The 19,169-nt window shown below is 33.0% G+C and overlaps 1 protein-coding gene across 5 annotated transcripts; it reads right to left on the reverse strand.

Annotated features, from left to right (window-relative positions):
* Positions 1–8,367: 8,367 nt before the first annotated feature.
* LOC100266696 (uncharacterized) lies at positions 8,368–17,558 on the reverse strand. Of its 5 annotated transcripts, none has more exons than XR_009466285.1 (7): positions 17,348–17,558; positions 14,469–14,607; positions 13,643–14,119; positions 13,087–13,236; positions 11,945–12,387; positions 11,498–11,873; positions 8,368–9,752 (listed from the first exon to the last, which is right to left on the reverse strand). XR_009466285.1 is itself a non-coding variant. In XM_019221462.2 (6 exons), the coding sequence occupies exons 2-6, from the start codon at positions 14,587–14,589 to the stop codon at positions 11,595–11,597; spliced, it is 1,467 nt and encodes a 488-aa protein (XP_019077007.1). In that variant the 5' UTR covers positions 14,590–14,607; positions 17,348–17,558; the 3' UTR covers positions 11,070–11,594. The 5 variants fall into 5 exon arrangements, 2 of the variants coding, with proteins under 2 accessions (XP_019077007.1, XP_019077004.1); XR_009466315.1 differs by lacking the exon at positions 8,368–9,752 and adding an exon at positions 11,070–11,413 and having other exon boundaries at positions 11,498–11,870; XR_786536.3 differs by lacking the exon at positions 8,368–9,752 and adding an exon at positions 11,070–11,413.
* Between the last annotated feature and the right edge of the window lie 1,611 nt (positions 17,559–19,169).

The following is a 19,169-nucleotide window of genomic DNA, read 5'->3' on the forward strand; positions in this document are numbered from 1 at the left end:
CGAATTATGTCTTTGAAATCATCCAAAGCCATATGGAGTTATCTCAAATTTGAATATGAAGGAGATGATCAAATTAAAGGTATGAAAGTGCTGAATCTAATCAGAGATTTCGAGTTGCAGAAGATGAAAGAGTCAAAAACCATCAAGGAGTACTCTGAAAGGCTTTTAGGCATAGCCAACAGAGTAAGATTGCTTGGTTTGGAGTTTAAAGACTCTCGTATTGTTGAAAAAATTCTGGTTACTATTCCTGAAAGATTTGAAGCTACCATAACCTCTTTGGAAAATACCAAAGATTTGTCCAAAATCACATTGGCAGAGTTGTTGAACTCTTTGCAGGCGCAAGAACAACAGATGGTTATGAGACAAGAATCAACTGTAGAGGAAGCCTTGCCCACCAAACATGAAGATGGTTGGAGGAACAAAAAGAAGAAAAATAGAAAGCACCAGCAAGCAAATGGAGAAGCTGCAGCGCACAGGAGCAACAAAAACAAAGTTGGAAGTTCCAAGGGAAAGTACCCACCTTGTAAGCATTGTGACATAACTAGCCACTCACCGTTCAAGTGTTGGAAAAGGACAGATGCTAAGTGTAACAAGTGCAATCAACTTGGACATTTGCAAGAACCAAAACCAGCAGCAAGACGCAGATGCCCAAATCGCTAATGAAGATGAAAATGATTATCTCTTTGTTGCAACTTGTTTTTCAGGTATCATTTCAAGCGATAGTTGGTTGATTGACGCTGGATGCACCAATCACATGACTCATGACAAGGAACTTTTCAAAGAATTGAAGCCTACAAGAATTGCAAGAGATAGGTCACGGTGGTCATATTCCTGCAAAAGGAATTGGAACTATTGCTATTGCAACCCATTTAGGTACTAAAGTCATTGATGATGTGCTTTATGTACCTGAAATAGACCAAAACTTGTTAAGTGTTGGTTAGCTGCTAGAAAAAGGTTTCAAGGTGTATTTTGAAGATAATTATTGCCTGATCAAGGATGCCTCTGGTCAAGACTTGTTTAAGGTCAAAATGAGAGGAAAAAGTTTCTCATTAGATCCACTTGAGGAAGAACAAATAGCTTTTCCAGCAAAAGAAAATATTGTTGAGTTATGGCATAAGCGGCTGGGGCACTATCATTATCAAGGGCTTCTCAAAATGCAAAAATCAGAAATGGTGGAAGGCTTTCCTGAGTTTGAAGTGATTTCCACAAGCTGCCAAACTTGTCAATATGGAAAACAAAACAGACTTCCATTCCCAACAGCAACTTGGAAAGCCTCAAATAAGTTGCAGCTGATTCACACCGATGTTGGAGGACCTCAAAGGACACCTTCACTCAAAGGTAGTCACTATTATATCAGTTTTATAGATGATCTGACCAAAATGTGCTGGATATATTTTTTGAAATTCAAATCTGAGGTTAGGAACACTTTCAGGAAGTTCAAAGCAAAAGTGGAGAATGAAAGTGGCTGCAAAATCCAGATTTTAAGATCTGATAATGGCAAGGAATATACTTCATGTCAACTCAATTTATTTTGTGAAGAAACAGGAATTGAACACCAACTTTTAGCTCCTTATACTCCAGAGCAAAATGGAGTGAGTGAACGAAGAAACCGATTTATTATGGAGATGGCCAGATGCATGCTGCACGAGAAGAATTGCCGAAGAAATTTTGGGCAGATGCTACAAACACAACTATATTTTTGCAAAATAGACTCTCTACAAAGGCAGTAAAGAATCAAACTCCTTTTGAAGCATGGTATGGGTACAAACTTCCAATGACTTTTCTTAAAGTGTTTGGTTGTCTTTGTTTTACCTATATTCCTCATGTTAAACGAGATAAACTAGACAAAAAAGCTGCTGCAGGAATTTTTATTGGTTATAGTACAGTTTCAAAGGCTTATAAAGTCTTCCAGCCACATACTGATACTATAATTATTAGTAGAGATGTCCACTTCATGGAAAATGAAGAATGTGATTAGGAAGATTCAAAGACAGAGCTTGAAACAAGTTTTTTAGATGAAAGGGAGGATGATCCACCAGTAAGAGGTACTCGATTGCTCTCTGAAATTTATCAGAGATGCAATGTTGCAATTTATGAACCTGCTGACCATGAAGAAACACTCAAAGAGTCCAAATGGAAAGATGCAATGAAGGAGGAGTTGTTCATGATTGAAAAAAACAAAACCTGGGAGCTTGTTGATAGACCTCAAGAAAGAAAGGTAATTGGGGTAAAATGGGTGTTTAGAACCAAGCTAAATGCTGATGGTTCAGTCAACAAGTATAAAGCAAGGCTCGTAGTTAAAGGATATGCACAAATTTTTGGTGTTGATTATTCTGAAACATTTGCTCCAGTAGCAAGGCTTGACACAATCATATTACTTCTTGCTATTTCTGCGCAACTTGGCTGGAAAGTGCATCAAATGGATGTTAAATTAGCATTCCTTAATGGAATTCTTCAAGAAAAAATTATGTTGAGCAACCTGAAGGTTTTGTTGTGGAAGACAAAAGAAGACAAAGTCTATCGACTTCATAAAGCTCTTTATGGCTTAAAACAGGCACCAAGGGCCTGGTATAGTCGAATAGATGATTACTTGCTTGGTCTGGACTTTAAAAAAAGTCTTCAGAATCCACACTTCATGTTAAGGAAAATAACAATGACATTCTTATTGTTTCTCTTTATGTGGATGATCTTTTTATTATAGGAAGTAGTGCAAAGCTTATTGATGAGTTCAAGCTGGATATGATGCAAGTTTTTGAAATGACAGATCTTGGTCTAATGACATACTTCCTTGGAATGGAGATCAAGCAAGGAAAAGATCAAGTTTTTATTTGCCAGAGAAAATATGCAAAGGAGATTCTCAAGAAGTTCATAATGGAAGATTGCAAAGAAATGAGTACTCCCATGAACCAAAAAGAAAAACTAAGCAAATATGATGGAGCTGAAAAGGTGGAGGAGACATACTTCAGAAGTCTCATTGGCTGTTTGATGTATCTTACAGCAACAAGGCCTGATATATTGTATGTTGTAAGTGTTCTATCAAGGTTTATGCATTATGCTAGTGAGGTGCATCTAAAGGCAGCAAAAAGAGTTGTGCGGTACATCAAAGGAACTGTCGACTATGGAGTTAAGTTTCAAAAGATTCCAAATATGAAGCTGTTCGGGTATTCTGACAGTGATTGGGGTGGTTCCTTAGATGATATGAAGAGTACTTCAGGGTATTGTTTCAGTCTTGGCTCAAGAAGTTTCTCATGGTGTTTGAAAAAATAGGATATTGTGGCTCAATCTACTATAGAAGCGGAATTTGTAGCAGCAACCGCAACAGTAAATCAAGCATTGTGGTTGAGGAAAATTTTGGTTGATTTGCATATGAAGCAAACACAAGGTATTGAAGTGTTCGTGGACAACCAAGCTACAATAGCAATATCTTACAATCTTGTGTTTCATGGGAAAACCAAGCATTTCAATGTCAAACTCTTCTTTTTGAGAGGTGTGCAGAAAGATGGAGACATTAATCTTCGCTACTACAAAACGGAAGAGCAATTGGCTGACATATTCACAAAGCCTTTGTCAGTCACTAAGTTTGAGTTTCTTAGACAAAAGCTTGGAGTTTGCAGTTCCTAAAGCAAGGAGGAGTGTTAGAAGTTTGCTTTTTGGACTGCTACGTTGTGTTTTAATTTTTCAAAGTTTGAATAAAACTGAGTCATTGTTAGTTCCTATTCTTTAGGAGATGTGAGTCCACTTTCATAAATTGTAGATCACTTACTATCTGTTTTGAATTTGAGATTTTTTTTCTCTTTTCAGTTATTTCCTAGTTCTATAAATGTACGCTGGATGGAGGAAATATAATAGTGACTTCCACTGATATATTTTCTCTATTTTATATTGTGTCTTCTCTCCTTAGCTTGTCTTAAAACACCAACACTTACTATGTTATTTCATGCAAATCTTCCTCTTAAACTATGGGTAGATGCATTTTTAACAGTCATTCATCTCATTAATCAGTTACCTTCTTCATCCCTTGGCTTGGACACTCCATTTCACAAGCTTTTTAAGAGGCACCAAGATTATCGAAGCTTACAGATTTTTGGCCGTCGTTACTTCCCTTATTTGCAAAATTATGGGGTTAACAAATTTTCCAAGAAAACCTATCCCTGTGTTTTCATTGGATATAGTCCTCAACATAAGGGATATTGGTGTTTTCATCCTACTACCAATCGAGTTTATATATCCTGCCATGTTGTTTTTTATGAACATAATTACCTTTTTACCTCTTCAATTAATTCCTCTTAAGATGGTTGCGCAAGGAGAGCATGCAACACTTGACCACAACCCATGTGCTCATAGCCAGATATCTAACAGTTGCACTGCCTCACTGTCAAGTGCACCTACCACACTACAAATTGCAACAACTGTTTCACCACAAATTCCAGTGCCATGTGCTCCTATTCCACCACAAACTGCACCTACCATTCCATAGCATCCTTCAACCAATTCTTTGTCTTCCAAAGGAGATCATGCCTCTATATCATCTACATTAGTGCAAAAAAGTGCCAGCCTACCTCTCTTTGTCCATATTCATGATCCAGATGCCCTTGACAAGAACTTAGTTTTCGTTCTCCAATTGCCTCCAACTACCTCCATGATGCTGCTCTTACAAATACCCATCCCATGATCACACGTCATAAACTACAGTTCAACCTAGACTTGGTTGCACAAATGGCACTTCTCTCTTCCACTTCAGAGTCGAAGTCTCTCAAAACAACCCTCAACAATTCGCATTAGCGTACTGCTATGCAAGAAGAGCTTGTTGCACTTCACCATAATCACACATGGGTATTAGTCCCACGACCTCCTCATACCATTGTTGTTGGTTCTAAATGGGTCTTCCAAACAAAGTTTAAAGATGATAGGTTTATTAATCAGTTTAAAGCTCATCTTGTTGCTAAGGGTTTTACGCTAATTCTTGGCCAAGATTTTGAGGAGACATTCAATCCTGTTATTAAGCAAACAACAGTACGTCTCATACTCTCTATTGTTGTTACTTGGAATTGGACCATTCATTAACTTTACATTAAAAATGTTTTCCCCCGTGGTCACCTGCAAGAAACAATTTATATGGAGCAACCTCCGGGGTTCATTGATTCATCATTTCCTACTCATGTTTGTCTCCTTAAACGCTTTATCTACCCTGAAGCAAACTACTCCTTGTGTCTGGTTTGTCTCATTTATCTCAAGATATAATAGCCAAGATTGGCTTATAAATATATGAGAATGAAAATCTTACCATTCTTTCATTCTCTTTTATTGAGCACCCATTTTCCTTAATGTAGGATATTTGAAACTCAATGGTATAAAGAGATACAAAATTCAGAAGCAGATTTATATTTCACATTGTTATAGAGGTCTAATTGAAAGACCAATTGAAAGAATCACACTTTGGATCTTAGGTGTTCAGTTATATGTTATAACATGTCTGACAAGTCTAATTTGCCTAATTTGGCAAATCAGATGTTAGAAAGATGAGGGTTAGCTGAGGAGGTTCCACAGCACAAGGCAAACCACTTGTGAGATTAAGCAGTCTGATTAGGAATACATTTTTTGGCTTCACAAGTCAATACAAGGCAAAATAAAACATTAATAGTTTGATTTTAACCAAAATTGATGTCTTAACCACCATGTTTCCTTTCTAAATGAATTAAGATGGTTCAATTTGAATGGAACCTAATTAATTGGGAGATTCAAATAAGGTCACTTACTGTTAGAAATCGTTGTGAAGAGGAACTAACACAAACTTTTGATCAAACTTTGCCCTGCATCATGTTTGGCCCTCAAACCCATATTTCACCTAATTAATTTGGTGGAAGAGGCTTCAATGTATCCACACTAACTATTTGGGATTCATCTTTTTTTCCTTTTGGTTGATCATTCTCTTTTTTGCTTTCTTTTTTTCATTTTTTTCCTTTTTGGTTTTCAAGTTACAGATCATTTAATAAAAAAAAACAATAACAAATTTTTTTTTACTTTTACTTTAATGTACCTTCATTTTTTGGGTGCTAAGAGTCTTGTCTGGTGTCTTTTTTTTTTTTTTTTTTTTTTCCAGTTTTTCATGTTTTCGAGTTTCCTCAAAATATAATGTAACTTCAACATTCCATTAGAGAAAAAAAAAAATGCAATCCCCATCAAAGAAACAAAGATTCATTTAATGATTTCATCTTACTAGTCCCTCTAGCCATATATCTTAAAGGGGTTTACTATTAAGCTTCTTGTTTAGCTATTTACTAACATCAACCATCTTCTTCATCCATTGACTACCCTATGTATCAATAATTTTAAAAACTCTCCTTTCAATGCTTCACTATGTTTCACTAGAATAAAAACAAGTTTATAGCCTAACTCTCCACATGATACAATGAGCTATAATGCATTGAATTCTAGTCTCCAAACCTTTTACTTTCTTTTATGTCATGTGCATTTGATTTTTCTTTTTCATTCTTTGACTGGGTGGGGGCAATAGGCATCTCTCTCATTTGACCCATGCATTTTGAAGATAAGACATTTCCTTTTTCTTTCTTTGTGTGGATGCACCTTCTATGGCTAGGTTTCTCTTAAGTTGAATAAAAAGCCAGTCCCCAATAGGGCCAATATCATCACTCCAATGGCATGTTTGCTTATTGGCAGGGTGAACAAAGTGAGACTTTGGCAAGACAACAGTAAAGAGAAAACATAGAAAAGTTGAAACCTTTGGAGTAGCTCTATTGTTATCTTGAAAAAAATGAGGAAACAACAAGATATTAATGAAAAAAAAATTCCTATTTTTCTTAGAAAATGTGATAGAAGTTTGATAAAATTAATAATTAATAGTTTCCTATTGTTTTTTCTGTAGAAAAGGTAACAACATAAAACTATTTCAGAAGTTTTAGCATGCAGGGGATTATCCTTAAGCATGATAGATAACAAACCCTTGACCAAAACAATAGGATTGGGGCTGCCATCTCTCCAACCTCATCATACAAAGGTGGACAATTTGATATCAGCTTACTGGTCTAGAAGAAACTTAATTTTTTTTTTTCCCTTAAATGTGTTTGCTATGAAAGTGAATTACTTACAATAAGCAAAAGAAAATTTTTAAGATGAGTTTGTTTATTAACTTAATTTGTTTTGTACAACAATTTTATCAAGCAATGATTTTTCGTTTCTTTCTTTCTTTCTTTTGATCATTGTATGAATTATTACAATAATAATAGTAATAAATAACAAGTAATAATTTTTATAATATAAAGTTTTATGTGAAAAGAAATGCTTAAGAAATTAAGTTTTTTTTCTAAGAAACAAATGAAAAGAGTGAAATAGAAAATACTTTTTTTTTTTTTCTTGTATTCACAGAATTGAAGTATCCTAAAATGATAATTAAGTATATAGAGCATCTTCTTGAGTCAATTTTGGTCTTCAAATATTGAACTTGTGAATTTACTTGTTGGCTTTGTATTTAAACTTCCTTGAACTCAATGATTTGAATCTGAAATCCTGTACAAATTTCCATAAGGGTATTAATCTGATGCCTTTCTTTGAGGTTATGATCTTTCTAAAATCCCCCCTGGTTAGATCATAAGTAGAATGAAAATTTTAGAGTTCTAAGTATGGCCTTTCTCAAGTTCTCTTTTAAAATACAAGTTACTAGGTTCATTATGTTGCATCACTAGTTTGTTATCTCTTAAATTCTATTATTATTATATTTGCATTCCATATTTTGACAAATAAAAAAATACTAGTAGACGTTGTTCTATATTTTTATTATAAAGCAACTAGATTTTTTATTATACTAACAACAATCTTTAGATTACATGTTCCAGGCCTAAGCAGTTCAGTAATTTATTCTTTAAAGATGGTTTGTACTTATAAGTATCTATCCAAGTCAAATAATCAGCAAATTAAGTTTAAGGTGAAAATTTTCAAATTACGAAAATTTTACATTTGTCAAAAGAAATGAAAAAAACCAAGTTCTTATGTGGAATGTTTATTTCTATTGATCTTAAAGGCTAAGTTCTTGGCCTGATTGCTGAAGAAGTTGTTAGACAGGTCTAAGCAGGTGAAGTTTGAAGCATTTAAATTAAATTAGAAGACCTGCATAAATTTAATTATTTGCTAGTGATAATAGTTGTAGCCTCAACCTTTTTTTTGTTTTTGATATTAAGACAATCAGTTTTTGTTGATCAATAAAAACTTCAAACTTTATTTACAAATGTAAGGGTTGGCCAAAATCTTTGGGAAAGTAATAATACACTTGGAGACTTAGTTATTTCCTTACAAGGACTGCAAATGAACTAACTATCATTCTTAGTCTAGTTCATGCTTCATTTCAGATCTAAATTTTTCTTACTTGCTCTATTGTTGCCCAAATTTCTTGATCATTTTTCATTCTCTAATGATTCTGCCCAAGAATTTGAATAGAACCTCCAAATAATCATCCAAATTTTCAACTCTCGACAAGCAACCACACTTGGACAGTCATAGTTCCACTCTCCTTGCAGTGTAAGATTCAAAACATAAGGAATTTTGATTTCTTGATCAGTCTTACTGTCTACTTTGCATGTTATTGGTAAGATAATGGTAGCTCCACACAAGTGGAATGACATAAGTAAGCTGCATGTTGCTACAAGGATGAGATGGAGACCAAAAAAATTCTGTCACAATTTGAATTATTGCCCAAAGTAGGTTCTCTCATTGCCAAGGTATAACTCTCAAATTAAGCTCATTTGTAATGTATGGGAAAATTATATGTTAATAATGTCCGAAAGCTGATAGCTAGTGAGGTTTGTGTCTATATGAATGTGCTTTTGAGTTTTGAACCTTAATTTATAATCTAAAGATCAAATATGGAATCTTGTTTTTTTCTACAAATGTTGGAGATGTTACAATATTAGAACTGTTGATTTTCTATGATGCCTTGATGTCTTTTTGATAAACTTAGGATGAATTGTGGACTTGGGAAGGGAGGATTTCATCAATAAGCATGTAAGAAAACACCATATGCACATGTCTGTATGAAAATCACTAAACTGGGGCATGAATACCAAAAAATGTAAACCTTGTACCTATAGTAAAATAATGGAAGTTCAAACTCTGATGTTTTTCCTTTTTAAACTGATCCATGCATGAAAACATGAAAAAGATTGTTGAGGTTGTGGCCATTAACAATATATCCCTAGAGGGATAAAGCAATATCATAAAGAGAAAATTTGGAAAAGGTGCACCCTTGGGCTAACCTAGAACTACAAGGTAGGACAAGAATTGGTCACAACCATGTACCTACAAAATCTACTTATAATTTCTTGGGAACTTCAAAGTGCATACACGTGTGTGTACATGTTTGGATGTATATATATGTTTACAAGAAAAAAACAAAACCTTGTACTAGATGTAGGCAAAGGTATTCACTAGATACAAAAATTTCCTTGTGCCACTTGTTGAGACCAGAGAAATACCTATTTCGATGTGGTGATTAGATTTCAACATAGCCTTCTTGATGGTTTAGTTCTTGAATTATGAGGCGGTGGTGTTTGTTGTACCCTTAAATTTTACTCCGTATCAAGTAATTACTAATTTATGGAGGCAAAAGTTCCTTGTATCATGAAAGGCATAGCAGTCTCTTGTTCATGCTATTTTGTTGGATGTTGGGTTCCTATATTGTTCAAAATGAGATTTTCATTACCTGATTGTTGCTACTCACATTTCATCTGTTGTTTGTATCCTACCTGCAAGGTAATATGACACTATCAGATATTGGACTTGCTAAGAAGCGAATATATCATGCTACTCTCAATGGTAATAATAGTATGCCTAGTGTTTTGCATCAAGAACACAATTGATAATATCATAGCCTTGCCCCCTAGTCCCAATTGGTTTCTTTAGTTTTTGTCCATGAATGCCACTTTATTCAAATAAGCATTGGTGTGCTGTTACTCATGTATTATTTTTTTCTTATTCATAGAAAAAGTAACCATTTAAATATGTTGTTCTATGTCCTCATGGATCTCTGTTAACAAAACATCAAATCTCAAAGCTTTTTGGCCTTTCTTTTTTAGTGTCAAGTCATTTTCTCAATATATTGATCTAAAAAATCTATTTTGTGTTCCTGCAGATTTGTTTTGTTGATGCTAACTGGGACTCACCATCTGTATATATCCATTGTATGATTCTATATTTTTTTTTTTGCTGAAAAAAAAGGTTTATAACAGATATCATGTTCAGGAGAAGCATTTTTGTTGACCAATGTGTTTTGTATTTCTCCAAATTTTCAAATATTAACATGAAGCTTTTGTGCCAATCTTGAAGGGGTTAGCCCTTTTCTTTTTCTGTTTACCCAATCTACACTTGCCACACCACACCATTTCTGACCTCTAGTGAGGGTCACTAGCCGCTACAATAAGATATTATTCGTGTAGTGTATGTATGATGGTGTTTACTGTGCCCCAACCGTAAAATGGGGATTTCAGGTTTAAATAGGGAAAAGAAAACTGTTCGATGGTTGAATTTTTTTACAGTTGAAGGTGGATTTATCCTACTTAATACTTGATCAATATTGAAATAGGGCACAAAAATACTTAGTCCAAAAACAGTTTTCCAAAGTTTTTTTTTTGAAAAGATGTATATCCAAGACAACCATTTACTTGAAAAATCCAATTGATTTGATTTCCTCCCTCCACTACCTCAACTATATATATATAATTATATATGTTATTCTCTTAGTGATTTCAACCCCTTGATCTTCATTAGGCAAGTACTTCAATGGAATTACGAATTAGGTTTTCAAAATTACCAACTTAAAGTACTCACAAAATTCCTTCTCAAGTCCACCACAATCCATTGTAGCCTTGACTTCACTTAAAAGAAAACATGGTAGGATTAAATTATTTTCTTCAGATAACTCAAAATTATTCATAAGAATGGAAATATTGGTCATGAAAAATAATTTGAACATAAATCTATTCACTCCCTCTGGGCCTATCATGTTTACCAACAAAAAGATTCCAATTGGCACCCAAGAATACCAATTTGAACATAAAGGAATATGAATGACAGCAAGATATGCATTGATTTAATACATAAAGTTTATAAATGTTGGTGAAGTTTTTTACAGGAGAAGAAATACAATTAAAGTCTACTTACATACCGGCGAAGCACAAGTTTGATGGAATACAACTAGAAAGGAAAAGTAGCTTAGCCAATGAAGTTTCTCATTGCAAAATTTGAACTTCGCTAGTAAAGCATATGCTTCCTGGGTCTAAAGATAAGCCTAGAGCAATATGTGGCGCGAATTATATGTGCCCAAAGGCGGCATTGCATTGAAAAATAAAGTGTGACCAGCAAAAAAGCAAATACAGCAACAAGAATAGGGGCCCATGTGACTCCATGACTGAAAAGTAGAAAAAAGGTCGCAGTAAAAGTTACCATCATCGATATAATTGAAATGAAGAGTGTAAAGAGTCCAAACATCAACCTGGAAGGTAATAACTCGAGAAAATCGTCGTCTGCATAGCGTGAAGTTAGGACAATAGATAAGAACACTAGTATTGAAGTCAAAGAGGTGAATAACGCTATTGCATCCGATACTGCAAAAATATGAAGGATTTCTTTCTCAACAAAACAGGAATGCCAGTATCTTGATTGCTACCGCCTGGTACAGTGAGGGCTGCAGCAAACACAACAGTGGCTATGAGGGTTGCAACAAGCATAGATTGAGCAGCAGTTCCTCTCATCCACTTCTCCCCCTCCTTCATTAAATCTTTGTGCTCCTTAGTGAACAAATCCCAGGGTGTTTCACCATCTCTGTTTTTCCTTTCTCTGAATGAAGGTAGCACCATCTTTTCCACCTCCTACCACATTTCAAATTGTAAGATAAACAAAAAGTTTAGACCAAAAAGATTATTTGTGCAGCGATATTTACCCTAAACCATAATAGCTCTCGTTGCATTTGAAGAGCTGCACCTACGACAATATTGCGTTGACGTGGGGGTGCCAATCTTCCAGCCAAATGCAAGATGTTGTTATCATTCTCATCTTTATTTGGCACAATCAAATCCTTCATTGAACCTATCTCATATATAAGATTGAAGATATTCTCCTGGCGATGTAAAACTGCAATATGAAATATAGACCTATTGTGATCGTCTACTTCCCATATGAGATCAGGATATATGGCAATAAGCTCTGTTAAGAACACAGTGTTTCCTAATTCTGCTGCAACAAGGAGCAGTGGAGAAGGAGATCTGATCAGATCTAAAATCTCGGAGTGCGGTTGTACTATAACCTGCTGCCAAAGGTGTTTGACTAGTTTAAGAGATTTGTTTTGCCTCAAAATTTTCTTGTCTTCCACTCTTTTACATGATACTGCCAGTGAAAAATAAATTAATTAGCATTCCAAAATCAAATACTGGCAACAAAAACAATAGCAACATTAGAAACTTGTATGTGATAGATCTATACATATATGCATGAATAATATAGTGATACTTTAATTAATTTAGTCAATCATAAGGAAATTAAAATAGAAAAAAAAGAGAAAAAAAAAAAAGGAAACAATCCAAAGATATGGTACAAACGAGGCAGAACAACAAAAAAATCAAGCTATCATGGATGGCTGTGGATTCCAAATATGATAAGCTCTTTTTGTGACATGAAGCATGGATTGTAGCTATATAATTAATTAGATTGATCAAATGTAACAGCAGTAATTGTGAAGAACACCCCCCTTTTAGGAAAAAAATGATAAGCATTGTATATACAAACGAGGAATAAGAGAACTTGGGCTAAATTGATTTGTTTCCCACATGCTTTTATGATTTGGCTTGCCATCAAATATGGTATGACAACATAGGATAAGCTCATGAAATTCAGGCTTGCTAAATTAAACAACTATAATGGTACCTGTTGGGGTGTGCTATTCAATTACAGCTAATTAAATTAGGGTTATCCTTGTATCATCCACCAAGGTATACTTAATTTTTCAGTTGGTGGTTGTTTATTTTATTATTTCCTTTAGGTTTCATTTACTTCAAACCTCAACAAAAGATAGAGAAAATAACTTGCTTGAATTAATGACAGTGTTCCATATATGAAGCTGATCTCCCCCCGAGAATGCAGAAGGCTTCCGAGCCAGGAGATGCAATGCAGTTTCACCATTCCCATCTCTTTCTACAGCCAATGTTGGGTGATGGCTCGATACGTCCAAGGCTACATCTGCATGATGAATTAACAAAATATTACAAATAAAGAATTTTTGTGCCTATTTGTTGACTTTATATAGTTTCCCCAAAGAAGCCATTTTGTGGACATGCAAGGTGGTGATTATAAGAAAGCATTTAGTAAAACAAAAATTATCAAAATTAAACCTGGAATATTAATTAAAAAATCAAATAAAATACAGTGAATAAAAAATTGTTTGCTAAATGATTCACCAACTCTATGATTGCAAAACCCAACTGGGGAAGGAAGTGCTTAAAGCTGCTGGTATTTGCTACTCAACAAATATTATTCTGGTAATGCAACCAAAGACTACGTGTGCATTATATAAGACAATGCCTTTCCCTATATTTTAACTAGCTGGTGGGTGATTCTGGATGGAGAGAAAAAATTATCTACTCACCATACAGATCAGTACTGATGCATGCATTAAGCAGCTTAACCCAATCGCTAACAGTTAATTGTTCATGATCAGTCTTGTTGTAGAGATACCACACCATCTCACTATGTCCTAATAGAGCAGCCACATGGAGTGGTGTCATTTCATCATAAGCTCGGATCATTGGAAGGATTTCATTCTTTTTCACCATAGCCTTTGCAATTCCCACTATTCCTGCTGCAGCAGCAAACCAAAAAGCAGTATTCGAATATTGGTTCTTAAGTTCTAAGTCTTCTGGTTCCATAATTTTCACCATCTCCTCAACAAAGTAGACATGCTTTGCTGCAGCAGCAATATGAAGGGTTGTGTCCCCTCCTGGTGTGATGGTGAAGCGCACTGCTGCTGGAAACATTTCAAAAATACCTTTAGCAGTTTTCCAGTCACCTTTCATGGCGGCACGATAAAGAGGTATGCATACAGCGAGGTAGAGGTCTCTATCTCCTGTATAAGTTTCCAGCATCAAGATAAGCATCTCAGTAACACAACCATAATGAAAATTTTCAAATCAAACATTTTAATTCAAATACATTCTACAGATTCTAATTCATTGACTTCAAAACTCTGGCTTGAATTGGCCTCTTAATGTGAAACCCTGTGGGGGAAGCTATCACCAAAGCTATGCCTTCATGTAGACCAATAATTTTTCCACCTTATTATATTGCAATTGTATAACTTTTACGTATGAACCATGTTAATACCAATAGTCATGCATAATTAAAGAACTTCTAAAGTCAATAAAAATGGAACAAATTCATTAAAGATCTGAATAAGAATAAGATAATTAACCTACCAGAAATTAGATCTACAGGTGACATCTGTTCAGGTGAAGTCCCAGTCTCAATTTCATGTCCATCTTGTGCTAGCGAGCTGATATCTATTCTTAGCTCTTCTTTGCCCATCACACGTGCCATTTGATGGGTTAAGTTCACCTATGATTGAGGCAAAGACAACATTTGCATATTAATGTGTAATGTATATATATATATATATATATATATAGATATATACATCTCATTTCCTTTCACTTTTCACCTTATTTAAGGGAGACATGCGCATTTAGCTTCTTGATAGCAAATCAGTTACTAATTATTTAAGATCATCATGCCAACAACCAAGACTCTAGCACGATCCAACACTATTAAGTTTGCTCTAATATTACTTACCTTCTTTCTCCTAATTACCTCCTCCGTCATCCTCCAATTCCAACTAACAATTCTCTTACATAGAAAGTTATAAATCAAATTTATATCTAGCCTTTTACTCTTGTCCATTATAATTGAAATATACCAGTAGTCACAATCAATTGTCACTCTAGCTACTTCAAACCTTTACCTAAATATCTTTTTCAAGAAACAACGCCATGGAAGAATTAAAATGAACCAGTAGGTATAAGAAAATAAAGGAATCATCAGTCCTTCCTGTATGATCCCAACCCCCACAGCAAACCAATCACGAACGACCAGGGAATATCTGAATGCAAAGACAAAACTAACAGTACCCAAAAATTGAAGCTCTAAGTTATACATACATATATAGATCAATGGATAGTCAAAAGAGCAATGGAGAAGACAACTTGAGCTAATATTATTATCACGACCCAAATTCTAGGCAACCTAGAACTTGACCTATGACCCTAGGTCAAAGGTTTAACCCTAAGGTTTCTCCTAATCCAAGTTAACAATCAACCAATAATCCCAAATAAATCTATTAAACTAAGATTTACTATATCATATTATTTTATTTTATTTCATTTTATTTTTCCAAAACTAACCATCACACCATCACTTATTCACAAGTACAATAAATCCACCATCTTACCACCCAAGATGATAACCCAAATATTTACAAAAAGTTTTACAAACTAATAAAATATAGTTTAAGTTACAAAAGTCCTTATAATTCAAATTACTACATGCCAAAACGTAATACAATTTAAAAACAACCATAATTATGGTTCATTTACTCTCTGGGACTTTATGGAACACTTCCTGAGCTTCTTGTAGTTCCTTAGAAACTATATCTACATCTAAAAATTTTAGAAAATAAAGGGATGAACATTTCCACATTGCTCATAGGGTGTTTTACACCTCAAATGGGTTAGAAATTCTAAGTCAATAAAACACAATTGCATGACAAAATATAATATTACATTTACATTGTATACCTTAAATGAAATCTCAACTATACAAATTTAAACAAATCAAAATTATCACTTTTCTTTTTCAACCATATATATATAGCATATCAAACAATTCCAAATTTACAAATTAAGTAAGTCGTTTCAGTCTCGAATAATATATTCAATCATACAATTGATGTCAATCCATTAAAAGATACAATTCCTTATTCCAATGCAAACATGACGCAAATGCTTACACATAATCACACAATGCACTATTATTCTCAGGCTTTTACCGAAGGATACTTGTTCGTACCCAAATACACTCCCCATTTGCAGTCTTCCCAAGGTAAACTTTTATGTCTTTCACCCTAGAGATCTTACTCACTACTTAATTTGCCTCCTCTATGGTCCTTCCATTTCTCATTTCTCTTTTCTTTTCATTTTTGCCCTCTTTGGGGTCTTTTCATTCTCATTTCCATTTCTTCAATTTTTTCTTTTTCTTCACACAACCATGATGAATATGAAGTGCGATCAAATCATATTTTAATATCCACAATTTTCCAAGACATATTTCTATTTACTCCCATTATGTTTCATAATTTCCAACAATCCACACATCAATTTCTTCTTTTTTTCTTCTTTTTTTAATAGGTAATCCACACATCGATTTCTTGTTCACTTTAATCACCACAAGAAAATTCACTAATAATTTGCATATCATCAAAACATAGTTTAAACCTTAACCACATAAATTTTTTTATTTAATAATTTCCAACAACCAATATAACAATTTTTCTTTAACAATATCATCACAAATATTAAAAAAAAAAATCTCAATAATCCAAATATCAATGAAATATAATTTACACTCTAATTTTATTTATTCCTAACAATCTCAATAATTTTTTTAACACCCAATACAATTATTTTTCCATATTTAAATCATCAAAAGCATCCAAAAAAATTTCTCAATAATCCAAATATCAACAAAACATAATTTATACTCTAATTTTATTTATTCCCAACCATCTCAACAATTTTTTTTTACACCCAATACAATTATTTTTCCACATTTAAATCACCAAAAACATCCAAGAAAATTCCCAATAATCCAAAAATCAACAAAACATAATTTATACTCTATCTTTATTTATCCATCTCAATAATTTCTAACACTCAATACAACTATTTTTCTATATTTAAATCATCCCAATTATTATCAATATTATTTTTCCACATTTAAATCACCAAAAACATCCAAGAAAATTCCCAATAATCCAAAAATCAACAATTTATAGTCTATCTTTATTTATCCCAACAATCTCAATAATTCCTAACACTCAATACAACTATTTTTCTATATTTAAATCATCCCAATTATTACCAATATTCCAAAAAATCCGTAAATCACCAAAATAAAATTATCAATAACCATAATAATACTTCAAATAATATAAATAACATCTATTATCTCCCAAAAACACAATATAAATTTTTTTTTCAAAAAAAAAAATTAAATCAAAGTTTTCTGGGTTAAACCACTCTACCTCATATTCAAAAATCTAACCGTTGAAACTAAAATCGAGCTCCGTAAAAGTGTTATCCGCGTTGAATAGAATATTCTACTAAAATTTTAAGCAAAATAGAGGTCATTTGGCGGATCAATAGGCCGACCGAAGGCGTGTTACATTTTGCCCTCCGCGACTCCCGTGTTCTGTCCTCGCTCCTTTTTTTCTTCCTTATCTTTTTCCTTCTAACTTTCTCCCCTGTCCACTTGATAATAAATATATATTATTATTATTAAACAAATTTAAAAATACCACGTACATCCCCTTTCTTAATAATAAATTGAACTTATTTAATTCTAACTCTACAATGGTTTTACAAAAAATATCATTATATTCTTAATTAAATTTACTATAAACCTATTTTTCAAAAAAAAAAATTGACTTTAATTACTTGAACTATTTTTGTTAAATTCATTTATGATATGATTTCATTAACTATTAAAAAAAATTAATTTCATAAAATATTTGAAACATAAAATAATTTTTCAACATCAAAGAAGTTGAAATTCATAATAATTTTTAACCTATCAATTTTACCAATATTTATTTACTACTAAAAATTTAAACAATATTATAAAATTTAATTCTATCAATTATTTAGTCATTCAATTTATAATAATCAAATTCTCAATCCTTTAGTATAACTTTTATTTAATTTACTTCATTTATCAAATTCTTTAATTACATCAAACTTTCAAAAGTTAAGTTCACTAAATTCACATTTAATTAATTTACCTATTTGAACATTTTTCTAAATTCATATATTATAATTTACTCTTAATTTAATTTCAATTCAATTTTGTTTTATATTTTGCAATTCTATAATGTTTAATTCCAATTATAAAAATTAAATTGATTTGTTATAAAATTAAATTAATTATCCATTATAATAATTCAATATAATATAAATTTTTACCAAATTTTTTTTATTCTCTGATAATTATCCAATAATAATTTAATTAATGTTCATAATATATTTAATATTTAATTTTTCAAAATAGTTAATTTTTTCTCCCAATTTAAATTTAACTTATGAAATTTCTAGTCTTATCGAAAATTTCAAATTATTGATTTTTTATTAATTTTTTCAAAATCTCTCCCAATTAAATATTAACACGTAGATTTTCACCATTCTGTTTTACTATTTGACTAATAATTTCATGAAGACTTTACCCAAGTGTTACAATTATTATCAAGGAATCTATAGAATTTTACTACCCGTGGTGTTTCTCGCTGTGAATAAAAAAGAAAGAAGTAGAAGAGATACATATAGAGCACCCACTGATAAATACAAGGCTTTGTTCCCAGCTTTCTTCACTGTAAAAATTACTATAAATTAGTAAGGGTTCAAAATACCTCACCGAGAACTTATATAGCAGGTTGGTAAGAACTTATTTCCTGAGTGACTCAAGCTACATAACCGTAGTGGACAAAATAAAATAGAAAGAATCGGTGAAAAACTCAGAAGGGAAGAAGAATACTTGCCATGCCATGGACAAAATATCCAGGGTTACATGACAAGGTAAGATGTTCAACTGCTTTAACATGTCAAGGGAGTCTAATCCACTTTCCCACCAATATGAACAGCATCTACAATTTAAAAAAGGTAAGATGTATGGTGGCTGGGGAAGACTGCATCGGGGTGGAAAAAAGCAAAAAAAAAAAAAACAATAGAATAATGAATTTCTGGTTGTTAAAGCGAAACAAGCTTCAAGGTCCAAGTTTTGGTGACTTCCACATTGATTTGAGTCGTATAGTTGAGAATGGTGCACCTCGTGTTTGCTATCATAATAAATTTGCT

The sequence above is a fragment of the Vitis vinifera genome, chromosome 1 (assembly GCF_030704535.1).
Source record: "Vitis vinifera cultivar Pinot Noir 40024 chromosome 1, ASM3070453v1".
NCBI classification, from domain to species: Eukaryota; Viridiplantae; Streptophyta; class Magnoliopsida; order Vitales; family Vitaceae; genus Vitis; species Vitis vinifera.